The sequence below is a fragment of the Odontesthes bonariensis genome, chromosome 19 (assembly GCF_027942865.1).
Source record: "Odontesthes bonariensis isolate fOdoBon6 chromosome 19, fOdoBon6.hap1, whole genome shotgun sequence".
Taxonomy (NCBI): domain Eukaryota; kingdom Metazoa; phylum Chordata; class Actinopteri; order Atheriniformes; family Atherinopsidae; genus Odontesthes; species Odontesthes bonariensis.
In genome coordinates, this window is record NC_134524.1 from 7,257,164 (window position 1) to 7,280,727 (window position 23,564).

Here is a 23,564-nt window from a genome sequence, read left to right on the forward strand (position 1 = left end):
CTTTTGTTTTGTTACAATGATCGTGACACATTGACTTCTGTGCGCGGTGGAAACCGTTCTCTCAAATAAGTCCAACAAATGAACACTTAGACTGTGCGGTGAGGGTAAATTTAAGAAGATGTGTCGCTTCTTCAGGCCGAGGGAGCGACGCTTGTGTGGAGAAAAATCAATTCGGTGCTTTTTAGCAATAAAACATTCAGTAAATGGCCAAGATGTGCGAGTTGAATCTTTGTTGTTATGTCCTCCAAATAATAAAGCACAAGCCAAGGCGTCCTTCATCTCTTTGGAATTTATTTTATTTCTCCTTTTTTTTGGTTTAGTTTTAACTTCCGGCTTTTGACCCCGCCTCTGATGGACCGTTTTATAGAAGTAGGAGTAGTTTCTTGTCAATTTTCACTCTCGTACAGTGGTGTCAAAAGTACACACATTTGTTACTTAAGTAGAAGTATAGATACTGCAGTTTAAAAACACTCTGGTAAAAGTTGAAGTATCAACTTGACCTCTTTACTCAAGTAAAAGTGAAAAAGTATGTGCTCCAAAACCTACTTAAAGTATAAAAGTATAAAGTAACCTTTAAATAAAATAAAAAAATAATAATAAAAAAACCCCACACACAAAAAGGTAGATGCCAGCCACTATATGAATTGCAAGCTTAATTTGAAAACTGATTAGTTCCACATGTGGCCCAAGACAATAATCATAAAACCATTACTGTCAAAGACAAAGTCACTCAAGGAGCATGTTGTCAAACCTTATTGGAATTCAATTACACGTGAGGTAGTATTCAAGAGGTAGGTCGTGAGGTATTCATGTTCGTCCCATCAAAAAAACAAAAAAAAAAGTCTTACTGCCTGAAAAATTCAAAGAAAAAAGATATACACACGCACGTTCCCCCCCTTTGTCATAGCTGACAGTCAAGACAAAAACGTTATATGATTCATCCAATTACACTCGTTCTCACTAGGTGTGGATGGCGCCACTGATCTGTATTGGATGGCGCACATGACGTGAAATACATAAACATTAAACTGAAGCCAAGAGTTTAAAAATAAAAAAAACTGAAGCCAAGAGTAACGAGGCTGTTTGTTTTGAAAATGTAAGAAATAGAAAGTACAGATACTTGTGTTTGCATCCTGTCAGAAGTAGGCAGAAAAATAAGTAATGGAGTAAAGTACAGATACCTAAAAAGTGTACTTAAGTACGGTAACAAAGTATTTGTACTTCGTTACTTGACACCTCTGCTCTCGTAACGTTCACGTTTATGTGTGATTTTCACAAAACTGATGGAAAATATTTCAAAGTACTTCCAACTTTAAAAGGTTTCGGGTTAAAGGTGTCAAAGAACTGTTTTTAGTCTAAAATGCGAAGCTTCAAGAGGCCCAAAAATGCCTCCAGAGACTTATTTTCTCCACATTTAGTGGCTGCAGTAACAGCAGAGGAAGCCGACACCTGCAGGCCGGAGTCTGTAACGCGTTACTGAGTAATTAGTTACCAGCTCGGAGCTCTCCCATCGTCCCGGCAGGTGGCTCCCCGCTACAGGGTAACATAGCAGGAGGGGGGTCGGTGCACACGCACACACGCACACACGCACACACACCCTGCACTAAAGCACGAGTGAGCCTGCGTTTGTTACCCTGATGATCAGCTTCCTCGCAGATGATCACAGAGGAGGTGTCAGCTCTCGTTGTGAAGGTATGTGGAGCTTTACGGCTGCGGTCTTTGTTTCTGGGGCTTATTCCTGCAGCGTGTCTGTTCTCTGTCTAACTTGCCTTTTCACAGCAGCCTTTAGGTGCGCTTCACTGTACAAATCCAGCGTTTTTTTCTCACTTCTGTGGACATGCACAGAAGATGTTTTCTGGCAGCATCTTTTTGGAAGAAGCCCACTTGGTTGCATCCTTCAACATGTGTCGTGTCGGACCTTATTCCAGGGCACCTGGCTGACAGGATTCAGGACAGTTTAGGACAGCACACATGCAGTCCCTTCTCCCTCAGTCCACCAGCTGTGCAGGCTCCCAAGTTGCCACTGGATCAGTCTGTTTCCGTTTGCATCCTATCCACTGAGATTCTATGGATGTAATGGTTTCCACGGCTTTAATCCTACAGCAAACCAAAGGCCACTCCCTCAAGAAATCATGTTTAATCTGTAATGTAAAGCCGGCTGAAAAACGCACAGATGTGGGCATATGATTTAGTTCAGTTTCCTTTTTTTGTGACCTTTGTTCTAAGAGGGGATTTCTATTTTACATATTTGTGCCTTTGAGCAGACAGATGTTGAAGATGCAGCTTAGTGAAGGTCGACATGTTTTAAATGTCACATAATGCAGCTTATAATATGGAGCTACCATGGATATGTTAGCCTCTTTGTTGCCACATTCTGTCAGTGATGTACATTGAGCGTATAGCTTCTCACTCTGTGATAAGCGAGTTATTTAGATATAAGATATAATTTGTTTGGTGGCAAATGGAACATTTCTTCTACACCTTTTAAACCTGAGACTGACACGTCAGCTTAGTCTTTAACTTGTTCTGAGCCTGGTGGATCATAACTTCACATGGCGTGTGCATGCTCACATTTGAATGTGTTGGATGGTTTTTGTGTTTGAGCTGGTTTCATGCTAACAGGGTGTGTGTGAACCAGTTTCAGGATAATTTACTTGAATTTATTTCTATCTTTGTACTGTGAGTCAGCATTGAAGGCGAGTTTATGTCAGGTGCATGCACATAAACTTAGGGGCGACAGTTCCTGTTCCTGTTTTTGGGCCCCTCCTTCCCCAAGGGTTCAGAATGGTTAGGGTAAGGCGACAGGCCCGGGCGAGGGCATGAGAGATCTTTATAGGCAAAGAGGACTCTGTGAAGGGGCTGAGACTGGTTAGGTTTAGGCCACAGGTCCGGGCTAGGGCATAAGAAAGCCCGTATCGCCAAAGAGGACTCTGTTAAAGGGATGGTTCGGAGTAAATTCACCCTAGGGTCATTTGAACCGTGATATCCAGCCAAGTAGCCCACCCGAAGTTTTTCCGATCTTGGCCGAACATCAGCCGAGTTACCGAGTTATCCCGAATAGCTTAGTACAAGCGCTAACAGACCCTGGCAGTATCTCCAAAATTACCACACTAAAATCACATGCCATGACACCAAACTTCTACAGTAGGACAAATATGGTCTGTACTCACAAAACGATGCATTTGGAAGTTTGTACATAGTCCAGGAGTTTATTATTATCAACACAAGCCTGATAGCTTCTCTGCTGCTAAAGCTGCGTCGACGTCACTTCCTTGATCTGGGAGCTTCAATGTAAGATGAGGGTTGATCTACTACTGTAGACAACAAAGTAGGCCTATATGCTATATTCTACTTGAATTTTTATGAATTTTTATGTTGTAGAGTTGTGAATTTATTTTATCAATGGAGAAATTGAGCAGCCTTGCTTTGTTGTCTACAGTAGTAGATCAACCCTCATTGAACATTGAAGCTCCCAGATCAAGGAAGTGACGTTGACGCAGCTTTAGCAGCAGAGAAGCTATTAGGCTTGTGTTGATAATAATAAACTCCTGGACTATGTACAAACTTCCAAATGCATCGTTTTGTGAGTACAGACCATATTTGTACTACTGTAGAAGTTTGGTGTCATGGCATGTGATTTTAGTGTGGTAATTTTGGAGATACTGCCAGGGTCCGTTAGCGCTTGTACTAAGCTATTCGGGATAACTCGGTAACTCAGCTGATGTTCGGCCAAGATCGGAAAAACTTCGGGTGGGCTACGTGGCTGGATGTCACGGTTCAAATGACCCTAGGGTGAATCTACTCCGAACCATCCCTTTAAGGGGCTGAGACTGGTTAGTTTCAGGCCACAGGTCTGGGCTAGGGCATAAGAAAGTCCGTATCGCCAAAGAGGACTCTGTTAAGGGGCTGAGACTGGTTAGGTTTAGGTAATATGCCGGGTAAAGGCCTAATTCAAAAGAAAACTCCCAAGTGGGTGTTCAAGGATGTAAGGTTAAGTAAAAGAGTAAGAGAAAGTAAGAGAGTGTGAATGAGAGAAAGAAAGAGAAAGAAAAAGAGTGAGTGAGAAGGGAGAAACACTCGAGGTCAACGACTGAAACCATGTAGGTTATTTGTTCGTACCTTTAAAAACGACCCCAACGAGCGACAGGAGGGAAACACGACTCATTTGAGTGTTTCCACATCAGATCACAAGTCAAATATTTCCCTTTAGAAGCCACAAACTCCTCATAAAGAGGTAAGAGAGGTGTTCGGACAGCGTGGTAACACGCAACACTTTTAAAGACAACCTCAACTTTTTACTAAAGCGCTTTGTCACTTCCTTTACTTGTTTACAGTTAGAATAATAATATCATGATTAGGTCTGAAATGTGCTATTTTTACAACGCGTCCATCAACCCTATGATGCAGTCCTACTGGTTGCCTTGGTTACATGTAAACACACTTGGGTAGGGTTAAAAAACAATCGAGCTTAGAACTAAAATACACAATTTTTCCGATGCGACTGTACCGTCGTGGACGCCGTTTTAATTCACATGCAGTTGCTCTCACGACCACTAGAGGTCGCCTATTCTTCAACCATAAGGTCTGTTGTCTTAAATGGGGACGTATTTGGACGGAGGACCTGAACCATTAGATTAGGTTTAGGCATTAGAAACCACTCAGTTAGTGTTAGTAAAACATCACAGCTTGATCTGAAATAGAACCTTTTTCTATGCCTGAAATCTCCTTTTTTTATGCTCATCAGGTGGCAACATGGTGCAAAAGCTGTACAATTTGTGCTCATCAGTATGGATGAAATGTTTTACAGCATTTAGGGGTTAGGCTACACACATACCCTACATGTGTATTCGTAGCTGTTAGCGCCATTAGCTTAGCGTGTTGTTTAGGTGATTTCTACTGAAACATAAGACTGAATCCGGCATCATTCCTATACTGCACCCGCAGCTGGAGCAAGTAAGAACCTACGGGAAAGATCTCATTCAGGAGAGCTTACTTGTAATCTTACAAGTTCAACATGTACAAGTTTTATTGTTTTAATCAGTCTTATTTTGGATGAGCAGTTTGCTTCTCAGAGAACTTACGGCTCTCATACAGACACCTGTCAGGAAAGCCTTGGGGTTTATATGCTCTCTAAATCCGTCCTTTCGAACAGTCCTTGTGTCGATCTGCGCATGAGCTCCTTCGAGATCTCCTAAGAACTCTGATGCCACTTCCAGGAAAACTGATTAGTCAGTAGGAGATGGTCTTATACATGAGGATTTTGCATCTTGAGCACAACCTGCTCTGGAGCAGCCAGAGGTATCAGGCATCCTGGTAGGAAGCGAACTGCCATCATAACCCTGCAAAACTCATCTTTAAAGAACGATCTCCTTAGAAACCTGTGTGTATTATATGATATACAAGTATAACAACTGATGTATGGGTGGATAATAACAGGAGTATTAAAGAGTTGATGTAAAGTAGGCAACAGGTTTGAGGAGAAAACAGAAAGATTTCAACGTATTTTGTCCTTATAGGGCGAACAAGACTTTATTTGATACGATATACTGCGAGTGAAACCCCGATGGATCCCCGACATCCAATCCGTCCCCGTCTTCTTCTGCAGGCCCGACAATGACGGAGACGAGATGACACGTTGTGTTTACGTGTGCGTCTACTTACAGTGAATGTCCTCGTTGTGTGCATTGTTCTCCATGACGGCCCAGACAGACGGTGTCTGGCCACTCGTCTGGAGTACAGAGGACCCGGCTATGACGTGTGGCCGTGCAGATGTAGCAGAGAGGCGGCCGCACACAGCGAGGATTGTCCGAAACACTCAGAATACTGAAAGAAATAGGAAGGGAGCCCAGACACACAAACACATAGACAGACAGACAGACATACACTTGCTGTCTTTGTGCTTTCATTCATTTGCCGTGTTGCGTTGGGAAGAGGTGACAGTGCACTGAGCCTAAAACAGGAACTTTAGTCCGAGTCAGTGATGGCAGGTGCTGATTATCTAATCAGTTGATTAGAAAATCAGAAGAACATAATAGCAATTAAGTCTTCGTTTGCTTCGTCCCTAATGGCTCTCACTCAGATTGGATTGACTTGGTTCATCAGCTTCTGGCAGAGTGTGAGAGAGTGAAACCAAGGATGGCGTAATTCTCCTCACATTTTAAAGCAACGTGTAACCTTCCAACTGTCGTTGAAGGAAGAAATCAGGAAAAAATGGACACCAGGTTTTTGGTTTTCCACACTCAGATGTGACCCAGAGACAATCGGCTCTTTGGTTGGCGTTCGCTGTTGTGTAGCAATGACACCTGTGAGGGAGAGAAACTAATTAAAGCCGAATATTCCTCTGAGGATTGAATGGGTCGTTGCGGTTTGTGAGACATCAGAAAAAACCCAAAGCTCAGCTACAAATACGTTTTTTTTTAATTAGGATTTTCTGAGATTTGGCCTTTGGAGTTGAATTTAATCATTTTTATCGTCGTGGTTCCCTTAAAGCCTCAACGATCGCGCATTTTCAGGTGTTGAAATTTGTGCCCGACGTTATTGGAACCGTAAGGGTAATTTACAACTTATCCCTCGTTGGTGAATGTTTTTACATTGATGCAGTTAATCATTTCTACCCAAATGAAGAATCTTTACATTTAAAAACTAACACTTGAGGCCAAATAAGTTATTTCCAAAAAAAGTTTATGGCAGAGCTTTTGAATTGAATTGCATTAAATTCCAAAGACTTACGTCTAATAAAGTGGCCTGTTTGTGTTGATATCTGCACAGAAACAGGTGGTACAACCTCCTCCGCCCATGAAAATGTCACATTATAGCAATTAAATAGTACTTTAATATATAGTTTTTAATGTTTTTGTTGATATCTGCAAAGAAAAAGTGACTGTTTTCTTTAAACATATTCAAAAATATATATAAATGTCCTGATATCTGATAAGTTTAGTCAGATATTTAATACTGTTAAGAGCAGATCTGATTGTAAGAAATTACAATAATTAGGTCTTCAAAACTAGAGATGTTTCATGAGGAAAAAAACCCAACAATTTGTTCTTAATCCGTAAATGATGTTATAATGTAAAATATCCGGTAACGACTGTTTAGTTCACAGCAATCTGAAGGATTTTGTGGATGTTCAATTAACCTTTATGTCAGTCCAGTGAAAAATGAGAAACTGGCGAGTCGATGACACGAATCAGCTCAGGAGGCCGAACATAAAATATGCATAAACCTAAAAGTTTTTTTTAAAGTACAGCTTTGGGACTTTTTCAAGTCAAGAAATGCACAAATACATTAAAAGACACGTAAAATAAGGAAGAGAAATCAAATATGAATGCATTAGATGGATTCATAAAATCGCTCCTTCTGTCCCAGGTACAACAAAAAAAAGACAAAAGTAGAGACAAACAGACAGAAAAAAACAAGTGTCGCGTTTTAATTCGTCTTCTTTCTGCCAGATGTGACAAAATCGAGTATAATTCCTCAAAAAGAGAGTCAGAGATTTGAGGAGTAATGGGAAATTTCGGTGACTGCGGGGGGCACGTGAAAGAAAAGCCAAAGGATTACACAGAAACCCTTACAGACTATTTTTGGTAAGTAAGTGTGGTGGCCTGAGGGGGTTCAACCAGGTTTGGGAGTGGACAGTTGGTGGACAGATGACACTGGGGAGGGTTTAAAGAGAGAAGGAAGGAGGGAGGGGGGTTAGTGAGAGAAAGAGATGGGCTTCATAACAGCCCCAAGTGCTTTTGCACTAAGGAGGATTAGTCAGTCATATCTACCAACCATTCTGTAAGACGGGGTTAACCCCCAGCTGAACTATGACCGAACACACTCGGAGGTTTAGAGGTCAGATAAAATATGATGATGATGATGATACTGTAACAGTTTGGGGGACGATGATGTTTGCATGCTGGAGAGGTCAGGTAATGAGGACAGAAAGGGGGCGGAAAGAGTGAGCATTGTTCTGCAGGGGCTGCTTGCATCAATGTGCGATGTGTTTATGTGAAATGGCTTGAAGCGGCACCGCGGCGATGTTACACTTCACGAGCAGCGGACGTCAAAGTGGGGAGAGGAGGGCCGATTTAGCACTTTAAAGCGTCACTTACTCATGATATCTTTGTTTACGCGCATTCTTTGGTGCTCGAAAGAGGGAAATCTGGTTTACACATCCCAAACTATACAGAGATGCAGAGGTTCCACCTGTGTTTGTCCAACTCGTCAATAACTAAAAATGAGAAAAATCCGATCCAGTAGATGGTTTTAAAACCCTGCAAAGATGTCCTTTTGAAACAAAAAGGTCTTCATGGCTTCACGATGAAAACATGAAGCTCTGATTGTTAGAAAAGCACGGTCACAAGTACATGAGTGAGTGAAATGTTAATTAAAAAGAGGGCGAATAAGGGGGAGATTCCTTTACAAAGTTCATTTGAATTGGATGATCTGGTGCTGGTATCACTGATCTAACTTGGAGGGGTTTTGGGTGAAGGTCTCCGGTTTGTCCCGTTATTATATTTGTGGTAATCACCAGTTCATCACATCCACCGCAGCCGAGCTGCCGCTAGCTCATTACATTACCGATGCTGGTCTGTTACATCTAGTTCAATGGCTCCCGGTGTGCCTGGTACAATCCCCACGGAAAAGTGTTTCCATTGTGTGTCCGTCACATGCCTGGAATCAGGGGGTCTGAACAGGGTCACAATGGGAGCGACGAGCTGCTGGAGGGGTCATGAAAAGTGTGAAAGAGTCACCGAGTGTCACTGGTGAAATCCTGCGTTTCGGTTTTGCGTTATCGGCGCGGCGCAGCCTGACCGCACAGTGTTGGGGGGTGGGGCTCATACTGTAATTTTTCCCTTCTCCTTATCCCATTGTTTTCCCGCCCGCTCGTCTCTGGCTTGTTGCCTCAGAACCAAGCAGGGCTTAGGTGAGTTATTGAACACACACATGGATAGCCACTTCAGTTGTACACCGGGTCTTGATCTGGCTTAACCTTATGACCTCCAGCCCAGTTTGTTCGCCTGCACTGGATTCGCAGCACAGGCTTCTGATTGGTCGAACACTGCCCGACTGGCCTGTGTGTTCATGCGTGCCGGCCTCATCTTGTCCCCCATGACCTTGAATCTACTCCCACCCCCTTGTCTGCATCATTATCATTCTAACGCCTGCTTTGTGTTTTTTGTTGCACGTCCCTTTTGTCCAGTCGTGCAAAGTCCCGCCTCTTTCTGACATTTAACAGCTCGTCGAGAGGACATGGAGGGCTCTTTCATTTGATAGATGTGTAATACCAGTAAGTAAATACTTATATTTCTATATATAGTAATATTTCTAAACCACAGCTACATAGTGGTGCACTTAATGAATGCATTATTCAGTCCTATTACAGTCACATTTGCCCCAAAAAAACAACATTGTCTCGCTGTTTACTGGCCTTTTAATCATAAAATCACATATCTGTGGACTGTTTGTGTTAAGAAATTGAGGGCTTTTGTAGGAAAGACCAAGATTTGAGACAATTTTACCCACTTTCTTGCGTCTAAGGGCATCTGAAAAGGTAGTTTCCTAAACTAAAAGACTGGAAAGGGTGTGCGACTTCATGCTGCAGCGATCAGGCGGAGAATAAATGCAGCACTTGCCGTTGCAGTTGTTCCACCACAGCTTGCTAACGCCCTCAGCCTGTTCTCACCTATGCCCCACCAGGCCAGAGGGTGAAGCCCAGGGCAAACGCAGGTCACGCCAGATCCAGATCTCCCTTGGTAATCTCTGCCCCAGCTCTGAACCCTGGATCCAATTAGAAAGGATTTACATCCAATAGTGTAGATGTACCAAAAGCAGTATTGCTTTCTTCTCTACTCATCATTTCTACCCCTCTAATAAAATCCCTGTAAAACATCAGCAATCTTTTTTTCCCAGCACGGGATTGGGCGGACTGTGATGTGAGCAGAGGACAGAGCCACGCCCCCCCACAGCACGGGCATGTAGGATAGAGCCGGGCGGGGGAATTTCATCTACTCTGAAAGCCTTTTATGGGACGCGGGTGTTTTGGCAGGTGTCGGCGCATGAGTTAAATTCACATGGAAATCTCAGGGAGGAAGTGTGAGCTAACAAGCAAGAGCCTGAGAGGAGGGAAAAGAAGCCGGGCAGCAGATTATTCCTCCTGTTTATCCTGCTCGCTTTTTCATCTCCATCTCCAGTTTGCCTTGCTTTGTGCCACATTTGGGGACTTTGCTTTTCTCAGTGCTCTTTTCTGAGCTGGAGGATCTGCTCCGATCCCATTATTTGTGTCGTGGAGTAACTATGATCTCACTGGCTCTAACTGCTCGTTGAGCCAGTCTTCACAGCGGTGATACTATAGTTAACGCCTGCCGGCTTGGTTACCACCGCATGGTCAGTCACTAAGTGTGGTCACACAAGCTTCTTGTAAATGTATTTTATTCATACAGCCCTTTACAAACAATCCTTACGGTGTATCTAAGTGCTTTACCGCAGGTAAGAATAAGTAAAAACAAATAAAAACAATAAAAGAACAGTGAAAGCAATAAGATAAAAGTGTCATCATACTACTGGGTATTAAAAGCCATCCTAAATAAGTAGGTTTTTAGCCTAGATTTGAAGAATCTAAAAGACTTGTCTCTCTGCAGGCGTTCCTGCAGATAAGAGATGAAAGATTCACAATCAAGAAAGATGGCTTTGTTTACACGCTACAGTAGTTTGAATGAGCCCAGGGTCGGACTGGGAAAAAAAATCGGCCCTGGCAATTTTCCCCGGGACCAGCCCCCCCCCCCCCCCTCAGTATTAATTAGTATCTCCAATCTAATTAAATAAAAATAAAAAACGAGCACAGACCGCTCATACAGTCAATGGCATGTACCCATAGAAAAAATACACACTCACACACACATCACACAACCTGACTATCGACTGCTAACAACCATGATCAGTAACCCACACAAACCCAGACACATAATGGCTCGGCGGCCAGCAATCGGATAAACCAATGAAGTGAATCAATCCTGTGAAAGAATGAAAACAATTGAATGAAACCTGCACTCAGCCATTATGAAGTTAACTCTGCCAGCCCCAGCTGTTGCCCCTGCTCAGCCAACTCCTTGACGTCGGGTATGGTTGGTAACGTTACGGCGGCTAGCATTAGCAACTAAGCTGCTAGGCTTGCTAAATAGGGTAAGCATTAGGCTACTGAAGAAAGCTAGTCTTTTTTAGCTACGTTATATTATCATCTTTCTTCTCGGCTATAAGTTAACCTTTGTTTACGGCCACTGGCCCTAACCTGACGCGCTAGCTGTCAAATTACCGGAAGTTTTCACCGGAAGTACTGGCGCACACATAAAAGCTCGAACGTCAACGGTCGCCATATTGTGTACAGAGCGATAGAAAATCATCTCTCCAGACATATCTTTCTTTCATTCCGCCCAGATGAAATTCAATGCCGCCCAGATGAAATTTAATGGCACTCTTCAAAAATCGGCGAAATTTAAGACATTTTAAGACCTTAAAAAACTTATTTTTTATTTAAGACTTTTTAATACTTTTTAAGGATCCGCGGAGATCCTGTAATGGCGGAATGGACAGATCCACTTGAGGGATGGGGGCAGAGGGCGCAATCGTAACACGCACCTGCTTCTGAACTTGTCCCGAAGAGGCAAGGTCTGTACACCCCCACCCCAAAAAAAATAAATGTCTACAATACATTACGAGCCACATGGCCATTAACGGGCTGCTAGCAAATGTAGGCTAAATAAAGTCCGAGCCTGAATGAGCCAACATTTTTATCTCTGACGATCAGGCTGCTCAACACAGCTCATTCCTACAGATTCTACATAAAAGATGATCAAAACCATAGTGACTGTGATGAAAGTGGGTCTATTAACTACTGTTTTAAAGCACTTGGATCAGCTCTGCTCTCTAAAGCAATCAGCCGGTCCCTTAAAGCAACACTAGAGACGTTAATGGACTTTTAAACTATGTGCCTGTGACTTCTTTTCTTGTTTTATACACATTCCCAAGCCTGAAACTACCCATTAGCTCCATAGCTCATGACTTTGGTTTCCAGCCCTGCGCACACCCTGTTTTGCTGTACGGTTGCTTGACATTTTGAGCGGTTTTTGAACATAAATTCATGAGTATTGCTGTGCATGTGCAGGGCTCACATGGAGATTTGTTGTCATGACAGTAGAGTTACACCCCACAACTGTAGGGGGAGCCAAAGAGCAAGAAAAGGCGTTACTTTAAGCAAAGGAGCAATGAGCAGTTAGTTTAAAACCTAGCTGAACCTACAGGACTTTAAGCCCAAATCAAACAAATGTCGATGGTCACCGAAAAAAGAGCCAAATTGGCATTCTCAATTACAATGTTTGAATGTTACAAAGACATGAACTGTGAGGCTTAATGGGAATACATCAAGTAAATATATTCATCCATTTGCTATTTCCACTTAATCCAACTCAGGGTCCCACTGAACAGTGCGATTTGGGAGCAAAATTTGGGTGATGAAGACAGAAAGGTTCATACTGAGAGCTAAACATAGATTAAGATTACCGTTATGAGTCATGAGACAGTCAAAGTGTCTTGGGGGAACACTTTTTGGCCTCGTTTATCTCCTCGAATTATAATTTTGGGAAAACATTTGACTTGTTAACCTGTTTACAATTCGCCTAAACTGTGTAAAGTTATCTCATATTGCGCAATAACCACCCACCCACATTCTATGTTAGTATTTTTATTATATTTATTAGTTTTATTCAGTTTTTTTATCATCATTCAGTATTATTGATGCTCGACTCTAATATGACAATAAAGAGATCCTGATCAGTATTCAAAAGGCATCTCAGAGGTGAGATTTAACCATCTATCTAGACTACATTAATGCCAAACCATACTATTTTTATTTCTAAAGCACTTTAAAAACAACATGACCGCTGAACTAAGTGCTTTACAATAAAAGTATGAGAGAGAGAAAAAACCTAAAACTTAGCACAAAGAGCAGGAATTAAAATGCAGATGGAAATAAAATAGAAAAATAAAATAAAACACGTAAGAACCGTAAAAATGTTGAATAAAAAGCACACGTTATTTCCATCCAATGTAAAAACACTGCAGTTACACTGATTCAAAAGACTGGGTTCAAAGTGTTGAAGCCTCCAATAATGATTCTAACTAGAAACTTCTCTACAAACCCACGTTTCTGAGGTATATTAATAAAATACATAAAAAAAGATTTGAAAAATGCGTTAAACGCTGATTATAATTTCCACGTTTCCTCACTGTTCCTGGTTTGAAACGTCACGACAGACTTGAGAAAAACAGAGTGAGATCAATGACGAGGAAGTGAGGTCTGGTGGAAAACAAAGACGATAAAAATCCTGTAGTTTAAACTTTGCTTAACTCAACCCGACCACTAATTACAGCACAGCATCCACTGGGCTTTTTTTTGGGGGGGGGGCTTTTGTGCCTTTAATGGATAGGAAAGTTCAGAGAGACAGGAAGCAGGGGGCAGAAAGAGGGGGAACAACATGCAGCACAGGGCCGTCCGATGTGGGAATTGAACCGGGGCCAGCTGCAGCGAGGACTATAGCCTCTGTACATGGGGCGCCTGCTCAACCCACTACGCCATGGACCCCCCCTGTTTTATTTTTTATTTTATTATTGTAAAAGTCTGTTGCTCACAGGCTTTTATTTTGTGAAAGTCTGTTGCTGTCTGCTGCGGAACCGGAAAAGAAAGTAATCGGCGGATCCACCAAACATGGAGAAGGGTACGGAACTTTTACTCGGCCATTTTCATTTTAAAGTTCTTCCAGACGGCGGAGTCGACAGAACCAAAGTCATCTGTAAACACTGCCAAGTTGAATTGTCTTCTCAGCATAGTAGTTCCAGTCTAAAATATCACTTAAAGGCAAAACACACAACTGATAGCAGCAAGTCATTCAAGGAAACAGACAGTGGAGCGAGGCTTCTACAGAAAAACTACAGAAAGATGCTGATGTTAAAAGTGTGTTTGCACAACAAATGTTATGGCACTTTCATTCATATGGCAGCACATTTAAAATAAAACTAAATGCTAAAAGCTATACACTACTTTTGGATTCATTTTTGGATTTTGCGTACAAATGCGATTAATTGTGATTAATCAGGGAAATCATGTGATTAATTAGATTAAACATTTTAATCGGTGCCCAGCCCTACCATAAATGTCTTGCTGTGTTTTTAACTGGAAAGCTGTGAGCTGCAGTGACAGACAGCACATATATAAGGCTTTTCTAGTCTAGTCTGCCACTCAAAACGCTTTCACACTACAAGCCTCAATCAGCATGTCGTGCTTTGTACATGCTTAAAGGCTACACGGTGCTTCTTTCCTCCATCACACACATTCTGATGGCCGCGACCTCTGACCCCAGGTTAGCGTTGATTCAGAGACGTCTCCACTTCTAAAAGAGACTCTAAAATGGAACTCGGAGCGAGTTTGCAGACACGCCAGCAATCTTTTTTTTAACATCCAAATCTCAATCCAGAGGTTTCCGTCCTGCGTCTTATTTAGGACGACGAAGCTTCGACTGTAGATGATGATGAATTTATCAGCTTTGCAAAGATTCTTTATGTTTAAAATGTTTGTTTTTTTGCCTCTTTCTTCTGTTTTTCTTTTCTTCTCCGTCCTGAAAATGTCCCAAAAACATTTGGTTTTCTTCCGCATGTCAAAAACTGAAAACAAACGTGTCCAGTTGCTCGTTGCATTTGCTGTTTTCACCTCTTCTTTTTTTTTTGTTTTCCTGTATGTTCACTTCTACCGCCTCATGATATCCATAATCTCCATGTCTTTCACTCGTATTTTCGATGAATCAAGCTGATTTTTCCTTAACTTGTGGCTCCACCTCCGGTCAGACTTCACCTTGGCCTTTCTCAGATGAAAGGATCTCCTCAGACCGCCATCTTTTCTTGCTGTTTTCACCTTTTCCCTGCTTTTTTTTTCTTTTTGTCTTCCTGTCTATTCAGTTCTACCGAAAGAAAACTGAAAGACACACCAAAGGCGTTTTTTATCGCTTTGTTTTAGGTACGTTATAGACGCCTGGCGTGTGAGAATCATGGGAAAACTAGCAGAAAATGTATCCCGCAGCTCGCCGTATCTCGGTCAGCTGGGTGCACGGTATGCATTTTTCACGCTCGTTGTTCCTCTCTGCGGTGGCTCTCTGTCCAGCGGCTCCTCTGTGCCCTCCAAACAACATCCTACACCCATGAAAGTTGTCCAACTTTCAAAAAGCTACGCTGCACCACATCAATTAAACATGGAGGACAAGGAGTACAGGTAGAGTTCACTGAGCTTTTCTCTATGCGCTGCCGGTGGCGTGAAGCCTCATGACATTAAACTCCTCAGTTTGCTGTCATCAGAGGGGGGCTGTGGAACCCTTTTAACCAGATTTACACCTTTAAGATGATAAGCGGATGCTTTATTTAATATGGAATGAATAACCACAACAGCCATTATCAAGTGGATTTTTTTTCCCAACCACATTAAACATCACTAACCTTTCAACGAACTTTGAACAAGTCTCACAAACAGTCAGCAGATGCACAGAACGAGGGTGTGATTGCACCTAAAAGTGTTTGTACTCCTGATGATCTGACAGCGGAACAACCCAGAGTCTTCATCCACTTAGTGCAAAACACGCCTCAAAGTCTTTGGGTCCATTAGTGTCGAGGTTGGGATTTTGTTCTTGGTTTTTCTTTCTTTATTTGTTCTCTCTCTTGTTCTTCTTCCACACGAGTGTTTTTGCAGCAAAAACCGAACGACATAAAACATTAAACTCACGTCATGATCTCAGACACCAGACTTTCCTCTGATCCCAAAAACCTGAGATGGTGCCTTAGAAATCTGGAACTCCTTTATTATCATTTCTGCCACCTAGTTAAATTGAATCTTTTCTCCACTGGTTTTCCTCTATAAAAAACTAATGCTGGGCTACGATTCAAATGTTTAATCTAATTAATCACATGATTTCCCTGATTAATCACGATTAATCGCATTTGTACGCAAAATCCAAAAATGAATTCAAAAGTAGTGTGTAGCTTTTAGCATTTAGCTTTATTTTAAATGTGCTGCCATATGAATGAAAGTGCCATAACATTTGTTGTGCAAACACACTTTTAACATCAGCATCTTTCTGTAGTTTTTATGTAGAAGCCTCGCTCCACTGTCTGTTTCCTTGAATGACTTGCTGCTATCAGTTGTGTGTTTTGCCTTTAAGTGATATTTTAGACTGGAACTACTACGCTGAGAAGACAATTCAACATGGCAGTGTTTACAGATGACTTTGGTTCTGTCGACTCCGCCGTCTGGAAGAACTTTAAAATGAAAATGGCCGAGTAAAAGTTCCGTACCCTTCTCCATGTTTGGTGGATCCGCAGCAGAAAGCAACAGACTTTTACAATAATAAAACCTGCGTTAATGTGCAATAAAATATTTATCGGCGTTAAAAAATTAACAAGTTAACGCAACAATAACGAGTTAACTCACCCAGCCCTAATAAAAATGTAAACTTTTCAAAGGTTGTCATCAATTTAATGGAAGACAATTGTTTGACATCTCATCAGGATCCCTCACACAACAGACTCAACTGATCTTACGGCCTTTAGGAAATTTAAATGTGTGAAACTATTTAGATTTTCCTGGGTGCCCCCCTCCTCTCGCCCAGTGGCAGCTTGGATGGATGTTTAAGATCAAGTATTTGATCTTCAAAGATTCAAAGTTTTTCAAATGAAAAACTGACTTTGCTGTCTGCAAGATTGCCCCTCAAAGGAGTAACAGAAGAAAAATGATAAATATATAATACAAACGTAAACAGGTTATTGGTAGTGCAACTGTCAGCTGTTATGGAGTCTGATGGCAGTGGGGGAAAAAAGCGTTCTTGAGCCCGGTGGTCCTGCATTTCACACTTCTGTACCTCCGGCCTGAGGGGAGGAGTGTGAACAGTCCATGTTGGGGGTGGGTGGGGTCTTTGATGATGGAGGCAGCTCTGCTGGTGGACTCTGCGGTTGAAGATGCTCTGCAGAGTCCTGATGATCCTCTCAGATGACCTCTCTCTGCAGGCGTTTGCAGTCCATGACAGTGATGCATCCGGTTCAGAATCTGCTTTACCCGTCTTGAATGGGAAAACATACCGATGTGAGCTACAGAAAACGATGCCTCAAAGCGAGGTGGTGCTACAAAAGGGAAGCGTGCAATGAGAATGGGCGAGATTTGATACAAAAAAATTAGGACTGGGCGAGTTAACTCGTTATTATCGCGTTAACTTGTTAATTATTTAACGCCGATAAATATTTTATCGCGCTTTAACGCAGGTTTCATTATTGTAAAAGTCTGTTGCTGTCTGCTGCGGATCCACCAAACATGGAGAAGGGTACGGAACTTTTACTCGGCCATTTTCATTTCAAAGTTGGACATCACTGCTACAGGTGCTCCTTGGTCTCTGTGTGAAGCTCACGGAGCTAACCGGCACTACTTCCTGTTTTACTTGTTTCAACATAAAAGCACGTATTTCAAAATAAATTTATAAAAAAAACTCCTGCATTTACAGCCAAGTTGAATTGTCTTCTCAGCGTAGTAGTTCCAGTCTAAAATATCACTTAAAGGCAAAACACACAACTGATAGCAGCAAGTCATTCAAGGAAACAGACAGTGGAGCGAGGCTTCTACATAAAAACTACAGAAAGATGCTGATGTTAAAAGTGTGTTTGCACAACAAATGTTATGGCACTTTCATTCATATGGCAGCACATTTAAAATAAAACTAAATGCTAAAAGCTATACACTACTTTTGGATTCATTTTTGGATTTTGCGTACAAATGCGATTAATCGTGATTAATCAGGGAAATCATGTGATTAATTAGATTAAACATTTTAATCGGTGCCCAGCCCTAAAAAAAAAATACATTCTCAGACATCCACCTCCATCCAAAACTAACTTTCTGCATCATATTAACTTATTGGTGACACATCTTTAACCTCTGGACAGTTCTGAAATCCATCATTGTGTATTCATACAGGTGTGTAAACCCTTCAGCCTTCATATCTCATCAAGTCACCTTTCAAATGCTCAAACAGATATTCCTTGGATACTTGATATCACAGGTTTTGAATGGTGCTCAGATATGATAATTTCACAGTAAAATTGACAGTAATTAGTGTTTTAATGCACTGAATTTCTGCTTTGTGAGATGTTTGACTGGTTGTGATTAATTACGAACCTTTTTAGGTTTGAATGCATAAAAACAAAGGCCCCGCTTTTAAAAGCTCAACTTTTGAAGTCCCAACATGAGCAGGGTTCAAGTTCAGTTTCATTGCTCGTAATATATTTTTTTTTATTTTTTATAGGAAACTTACACAAAAACTAGTCTGCTGGTCTGAATTTAATGAAACTTGTTGGATAAGTGACACGCAGGCACAGGAAGACCCCGTTCACTTTTCTCTCGACTGTCATTGAAGTTGTCATTTCCTCTTGTTTCGAGGCTTTTTGAACATTTCCAACACTTTTTACCTCTCAGCACTGGAAAAAATCAAAGTCTTACCAAGTATATTTGTCTCATTTCTAGTCAAAATATCTCATTACACTTAATATAAGACACAACTGCCTAACAAGTACTATTTCAGCCAGATATAGGGACTTGTTTGAAGACAGTAAATCTGGAATATCTTGTTAAATGAAAAAGTCTTGAAAACAAATTGTTTTGAGTCGGATTTCATATGAAACAAGCTTTTTTTGACATTTGAAGAGGTTTTTAAGCTAATTTCAAGATCACTTTTATCTCAAAAGTCCTAAATATCACATTTTATTTCAAGAAATCTTGACAAGCCGATTTTCACCAGTTCCATTGGCAGATTTGTTTGCTTATTTCAAGCAGAAACGTCTTGTATTTGTTGTTTTATTTTTAAACTTATTTTTGGAGGGGCATTTTTTTCCAGTGAGTTCACAGACTCCTCCATTGACAAAGTATGTTGTGTGGTTGTGTTGCTGCAGGTCAAAGTGTGGTTCCAAAACCGCCGGACCAAGCAGAAGAAGGACACCACCAAGGATTCAGACAAGCGCTCCTCCTCCACGTCCGAGTCTCTGGCCACCTGCAACATCCTGCGCCTCCTGGAGCAGGGTCGCCTCCTGTCGGGCCCCGCTCCGCCACCCAACTCCCTCCTGGGGCCTCCGGCTCATCCGGCAAACGGCTCCCTGCTGAGCAGCCCGGGCGGAGGCTGCTCCACGTCCCCGGGGATCAGCAGCAGCACTCCCCCCAGCTCTCTAACAGGTGGGACGTTCGGGCTCTCGTTGCCCTCGCTGGGCGGCACCCCGCCGTCACCACGGCTGGGCGTCCCGCCGCCGCACTCCCTCTGCTTCTCCATGCCGCTGCTGGGGGGCGCTCATCACGAACTGACGTCCGCCTACGGCTGCGGCTCCTCGGCTTTTGAGCCGTACATGCGGCTGGACAGGAAGGAGAGCGATCTAGGTGGGAAGAAGACGGTCTCTTAAGTAGCAAGTCCCTCTTTTAGAGACCACAACTCCCCCTCCAACTCCCCACTTTTTGGACACATGAGCAGCTGCAAAGAAGGCAAAGAAAGCACACTGGAACATTAAAAAAAAAAGGATAAAAAATCAAGGCGACAGAGCTGTTTTCTTGGAGCACCATTTTGTGCCGCCGGTTCGCTGACACAAAATGGTGAAAAAAGACTCGACGGAAAAGGATGATTCCACTCTCCCACTTTCAAAAAACAAAAACAAAAAAATCGCCAGAAAAAAAAACAACTTTTTTCCAGAATTGCCGTGTGTGTGTTCCAGACAGATGTTTTTATCGCCGCTCTCTTTACAGTGGTTTCAAATGACTCTTCACTTTTTGTCCAGTGAGTTTGTGTGTGTGTGTGTGATTTTTTTTCTCTCTATACAGGCCTCCATTAACTGTTCAGGATGACAAAAAAAAAACAGAAAAAACTGAATATTTCAGATCAGATCGGTGTCTGAATGAGAAGAGTGGCGTTGCTATGGCAGCAGTATGTACACATTTCTATTCCTGTTCAAGTGGCCATGTTGGATTTTAGTTAAAGTGCTATCACAATAGAAAGAAACACTTAAAAAAAAAAAAAGAATCGTAGCATTTTTGAATATCAGTCTGTTTGGTGTCCAGCTGTAGTTTTTGTAAAAGAAATCTTTCTTTGGTTGTGTTTGTGTATGAAAAGTACGTGTTAGGATCTGGACAAACGGTGCAAACTCACATATCTAGATCTGATAGTTTGATATGAAAATGAGTGTGAGAAAGCTGGTGAGAGTCTGCCAAAGCGTATATGGATAAAGCTTTGGAGGTGCCGAGCTTGTGCCCTTCCTGCGAGTGAAGCAGGCTGAGGTCAGGCTGATGGCCGCGACCTCTGACCCCAGGTTAGCGTTGATTCAGAGACGTCTCCACTTCTAAAAGAGACTCTAAAATGGAACTCGGAGCGAGTTTGCAGACACGCCAGCAATCTTTTTTTTAACATCCAAATCTCAATCCAGAGGTTTCCGTCCTGCGTCTTATTTAGGACGACGAAGCTTCGACTGTAGATGATGATGAATTTATCAGCTTTGCAAAGATTCTTTATGTTTAAAATGTTTGTTTTTTTGCCTCTTTCTTCTGTTTTTCTTTTCTTCTCCGTCCTGAAAATGTCCCAAAAACATTTGGTTTTCTTCCGCATGTCAAAAACTGAAAACAAACGTGTCCAGTTGCTCGTTGCATTTGCTGTTTTCACCTCTTCTTTTTTTTTTGTTTTCCTGTATGTTCACTTCTACCGCCTCATGATATCCATAATCTCCATGTCTTTCACTCGTATTTTGGATGAATCAAGCTGATTTTTCCGTAACTTGCGGCTCCACCTCCGGTCAGACTTCACCTTGGCCTTTCTCAGATAAAAGGATCTCCTCAGACCGCCATCTTTTCTTTTCACATCCCCTCGTATTTGGCTTTTTTTTTTTCTTTTTTAATCCACTTTACAAGTAATTTGTAAGGGTTTCGAGTCAGTTTATGACTTATCAATTCATTTTTGAAATTAGCTACAATTTCTGTCTGGTCTAAAATGTTGATTTCAAAGATTTAGGACTAATTTGACCTCCGTGTTTTGGGGTTGGTTAAACTCATTCAGGACAGGAAGGATCAGCTGTTTCCACGTGTCCAGGTTGTTATCCAAAGAAAATCCAAATCACCTGCGAGAACCTGCAATTTGCAACAGTTTGCCCTCAATTTGTAGGTGTCAGTTGGGTTATCACCCTCTTTTCACTCCGGTCTCGTATGCTTTCCCGTGGATCTTTTCATTTCGCCCGACTGTGAGGTTTTACCCCGGCTCTTTTTCTCTCATGCTCACTCAATGCTTATTTATAGAAAAAAAAAAAGGGGAAAAATGACATGACATCAATTTAAAAACATAAAGGCCGCGGTGGTTTTTAAAGAAGCCCGGCATGTTTCCAGATGCAGGTATGTTTCCCGGGGAGCTCACGGAAAGGCTCTGACCTCAGTCTGTCGGCTCGCTGGGCCTTTTTGCACCCATGTAGCAGCAGCTTGTAGCTGATAATTTCTTTCTTGTTGTGCTCAGACCTCTGCAGTGCTGCAAAAAAAAAACACTCATGCTCTTTGCAGCTGTACACCTGTGCTCTTGTTGCACGCTGTATTATTTTCTATAAGCACCATCCATAATTCACATGCACTGGCATCAAATATTGAGCGGAGAAATGGAGCTGAGAGTCCAAGAGGCCTGCTTCTCATGTAAAAATGGTTCACTCTTTTTCACGAATAGTTGTTTGTCTCTGCTCTTTTTTTTTTTCCTGTATCGTTAACTGTAGCTGCACACAGTGGATACAAAAGCGCTTAGTTACTGAAACCAGCTAACTTTCTGTTATTTTTCAGCTACCGGGACACGTTACAGAAGCGGGTTAAGCCTTCTCACACTCCGTGTTTCTCTTGAGATTAAGCGTGACTCCTTTTTTCTGTCACTTCTAGATGGTGTTTTGTAATGTAAAACTGTATTTGCTGTTTTCGTGTGCTAAACCGAGTAGAGGGAAGGATTCAGGTTGGTGGAGACAGTCAAAGAAGCGAGGCGCCTCCGTCCTCCGGGCACCGAAAGAGAAAGAAGAAACTTTGTAAAGCCTTGCGTCGGTCAAACGCCTTTGGCTTTCATTTCTGGTTCTACAGTTTTTGTTTTTTTTTGCTTTCTTAAGTTTCCTGTTACTTTATTGTATGCAATCTGTGACACCTTACACTCGTTGAGGTTGTACCACCGCTTCAGAAACAGTGCACGCCTTCTCTTGGCCTCTGATTCTGAACTTTGTTCTTTTTTTTAGGTTGAGTGAAAGTCTTATACTTTGAAAAGAAACTGCTTCCACTTGGTTTACTTTCTCATCGTGCACAGCAAAGGTCCCGCAGAGGCCCTAACGTATTTTCTTTGAGCAGTAAAACGTACTTAATGTCAAGCTAATGGCACCAGCTACTTCTTGTGATGAACAAACTCTATGTACATAGATATAAATTTATACATAAATATATATAAATGGGTCTTTGCACAAGTTATCTCCGTGTCTGCTCCATGTGATTTTAACAGGAAAAAAACAACATGTGAAAGAAAGGTCAGAAAAGACTTTACATATGCTTTACAATTCTTTGTCTCATTAACATTTTGCACTTATTTAAAGAGGCTTACTTTCTTTCCTGGGTTGACAGAGCTGTTTTCACGCTCTGCTAAAATATTGTACAACATGTATATGTATTTTTATTCATATGCATATAAATATATGTCTATGTAATTTGCCTCTTGTTTTTCTTTTCCTTTTGTCTGTCTCAAGGCCAGAAAACTAAAATGATGTGCTGATAATTAGATTTTTTTTTGGGGGGGGGGGCATAGAAAAAGAAAGAGTTTCTCTTTTAAACATGTCAACAAAAATCTAGCAGCATGTCTGAGCTCTCTGTGAACTGAGGATTTTCAGCTTTATTAAAAACATCATCTTCCCTTTATTCATATGGCAAATCAAGGAAGTGCACGTTTCACCTTTTCGGGTCTTTCTGTAGAAGCTTGCTGCCTTTATATATCTTGCATTTTTAATTATTTTTTGGCTTGGCACAATAAAGACTGAACTGTTATACCCTCGGGGCACCAATTGAATTAAAACACTAAATACTCTGTGACACATGTTTGATTTAATTCTAAAGCAAACGGGGCAGATGCAAATGCAAATGCAACCCAAAAACCCACGTTAATCCTTTTTTTTTAAAACAGTATATTTTAAATTCTAAAGGCTGATTTACAGTAAAAGCTCCAAAAACATGCATTTAAGAACTGCTGATCAATTAACTCCAGAGAGTAAATGTTAGGAGGTTATTTGTAGTTTAAAAGAGAAGTGACCCTCTGGTTTGGTGTGTGATTTTTGCATAGTACATTAGAACCATAAATATGTGCTCTTTGATAATTAATGCAAGTCATTGTCAAGTTTAAATGCTTAAACTAGTCTTAGGAAACAAGTACATTATACATGTTTATTATTTGTCCAATGTTCAAAATGTCTTTGAGAATCCAAAA

At 41.6% G+C, this 23,564-nt stretch overlaps 2 protein-coding genes across 2 annotated transcripts in view; one reads left to right on the forward strand and one right to left on the reverse strand.

The window, feature by feature from the left end:
• Positions 1 to 22,709, forward strand: part of vax2 (ventral anterior homeobox 2) — a 29,975-nt gene extending 7,266 nt beyond the window's left edge. Inside the window, exon 3 of the mRNA XM_075451239.1 lies at positions 19,012 to 22,709. Within this exon, the coding sequence (XP_075307354.1) occupies positions 19,012 to 19,509 (498 nt within the window). The 3' untranslated portion in view covers positions 19,510 to 22,709. The remainder of the gene's footprint in view (positions 1 to 19,011) is intronic.
• LOC142369519 (Fc receptor-like protein 5) overlaps positions 1 to 23,564 on the reverse strand; it is a 366,062-nt gene that overhangs the window by 192,813 nt on the left and 149,685 nt on the right. The gene's annotated exons all lie outside the window — the stretch shown is intronic.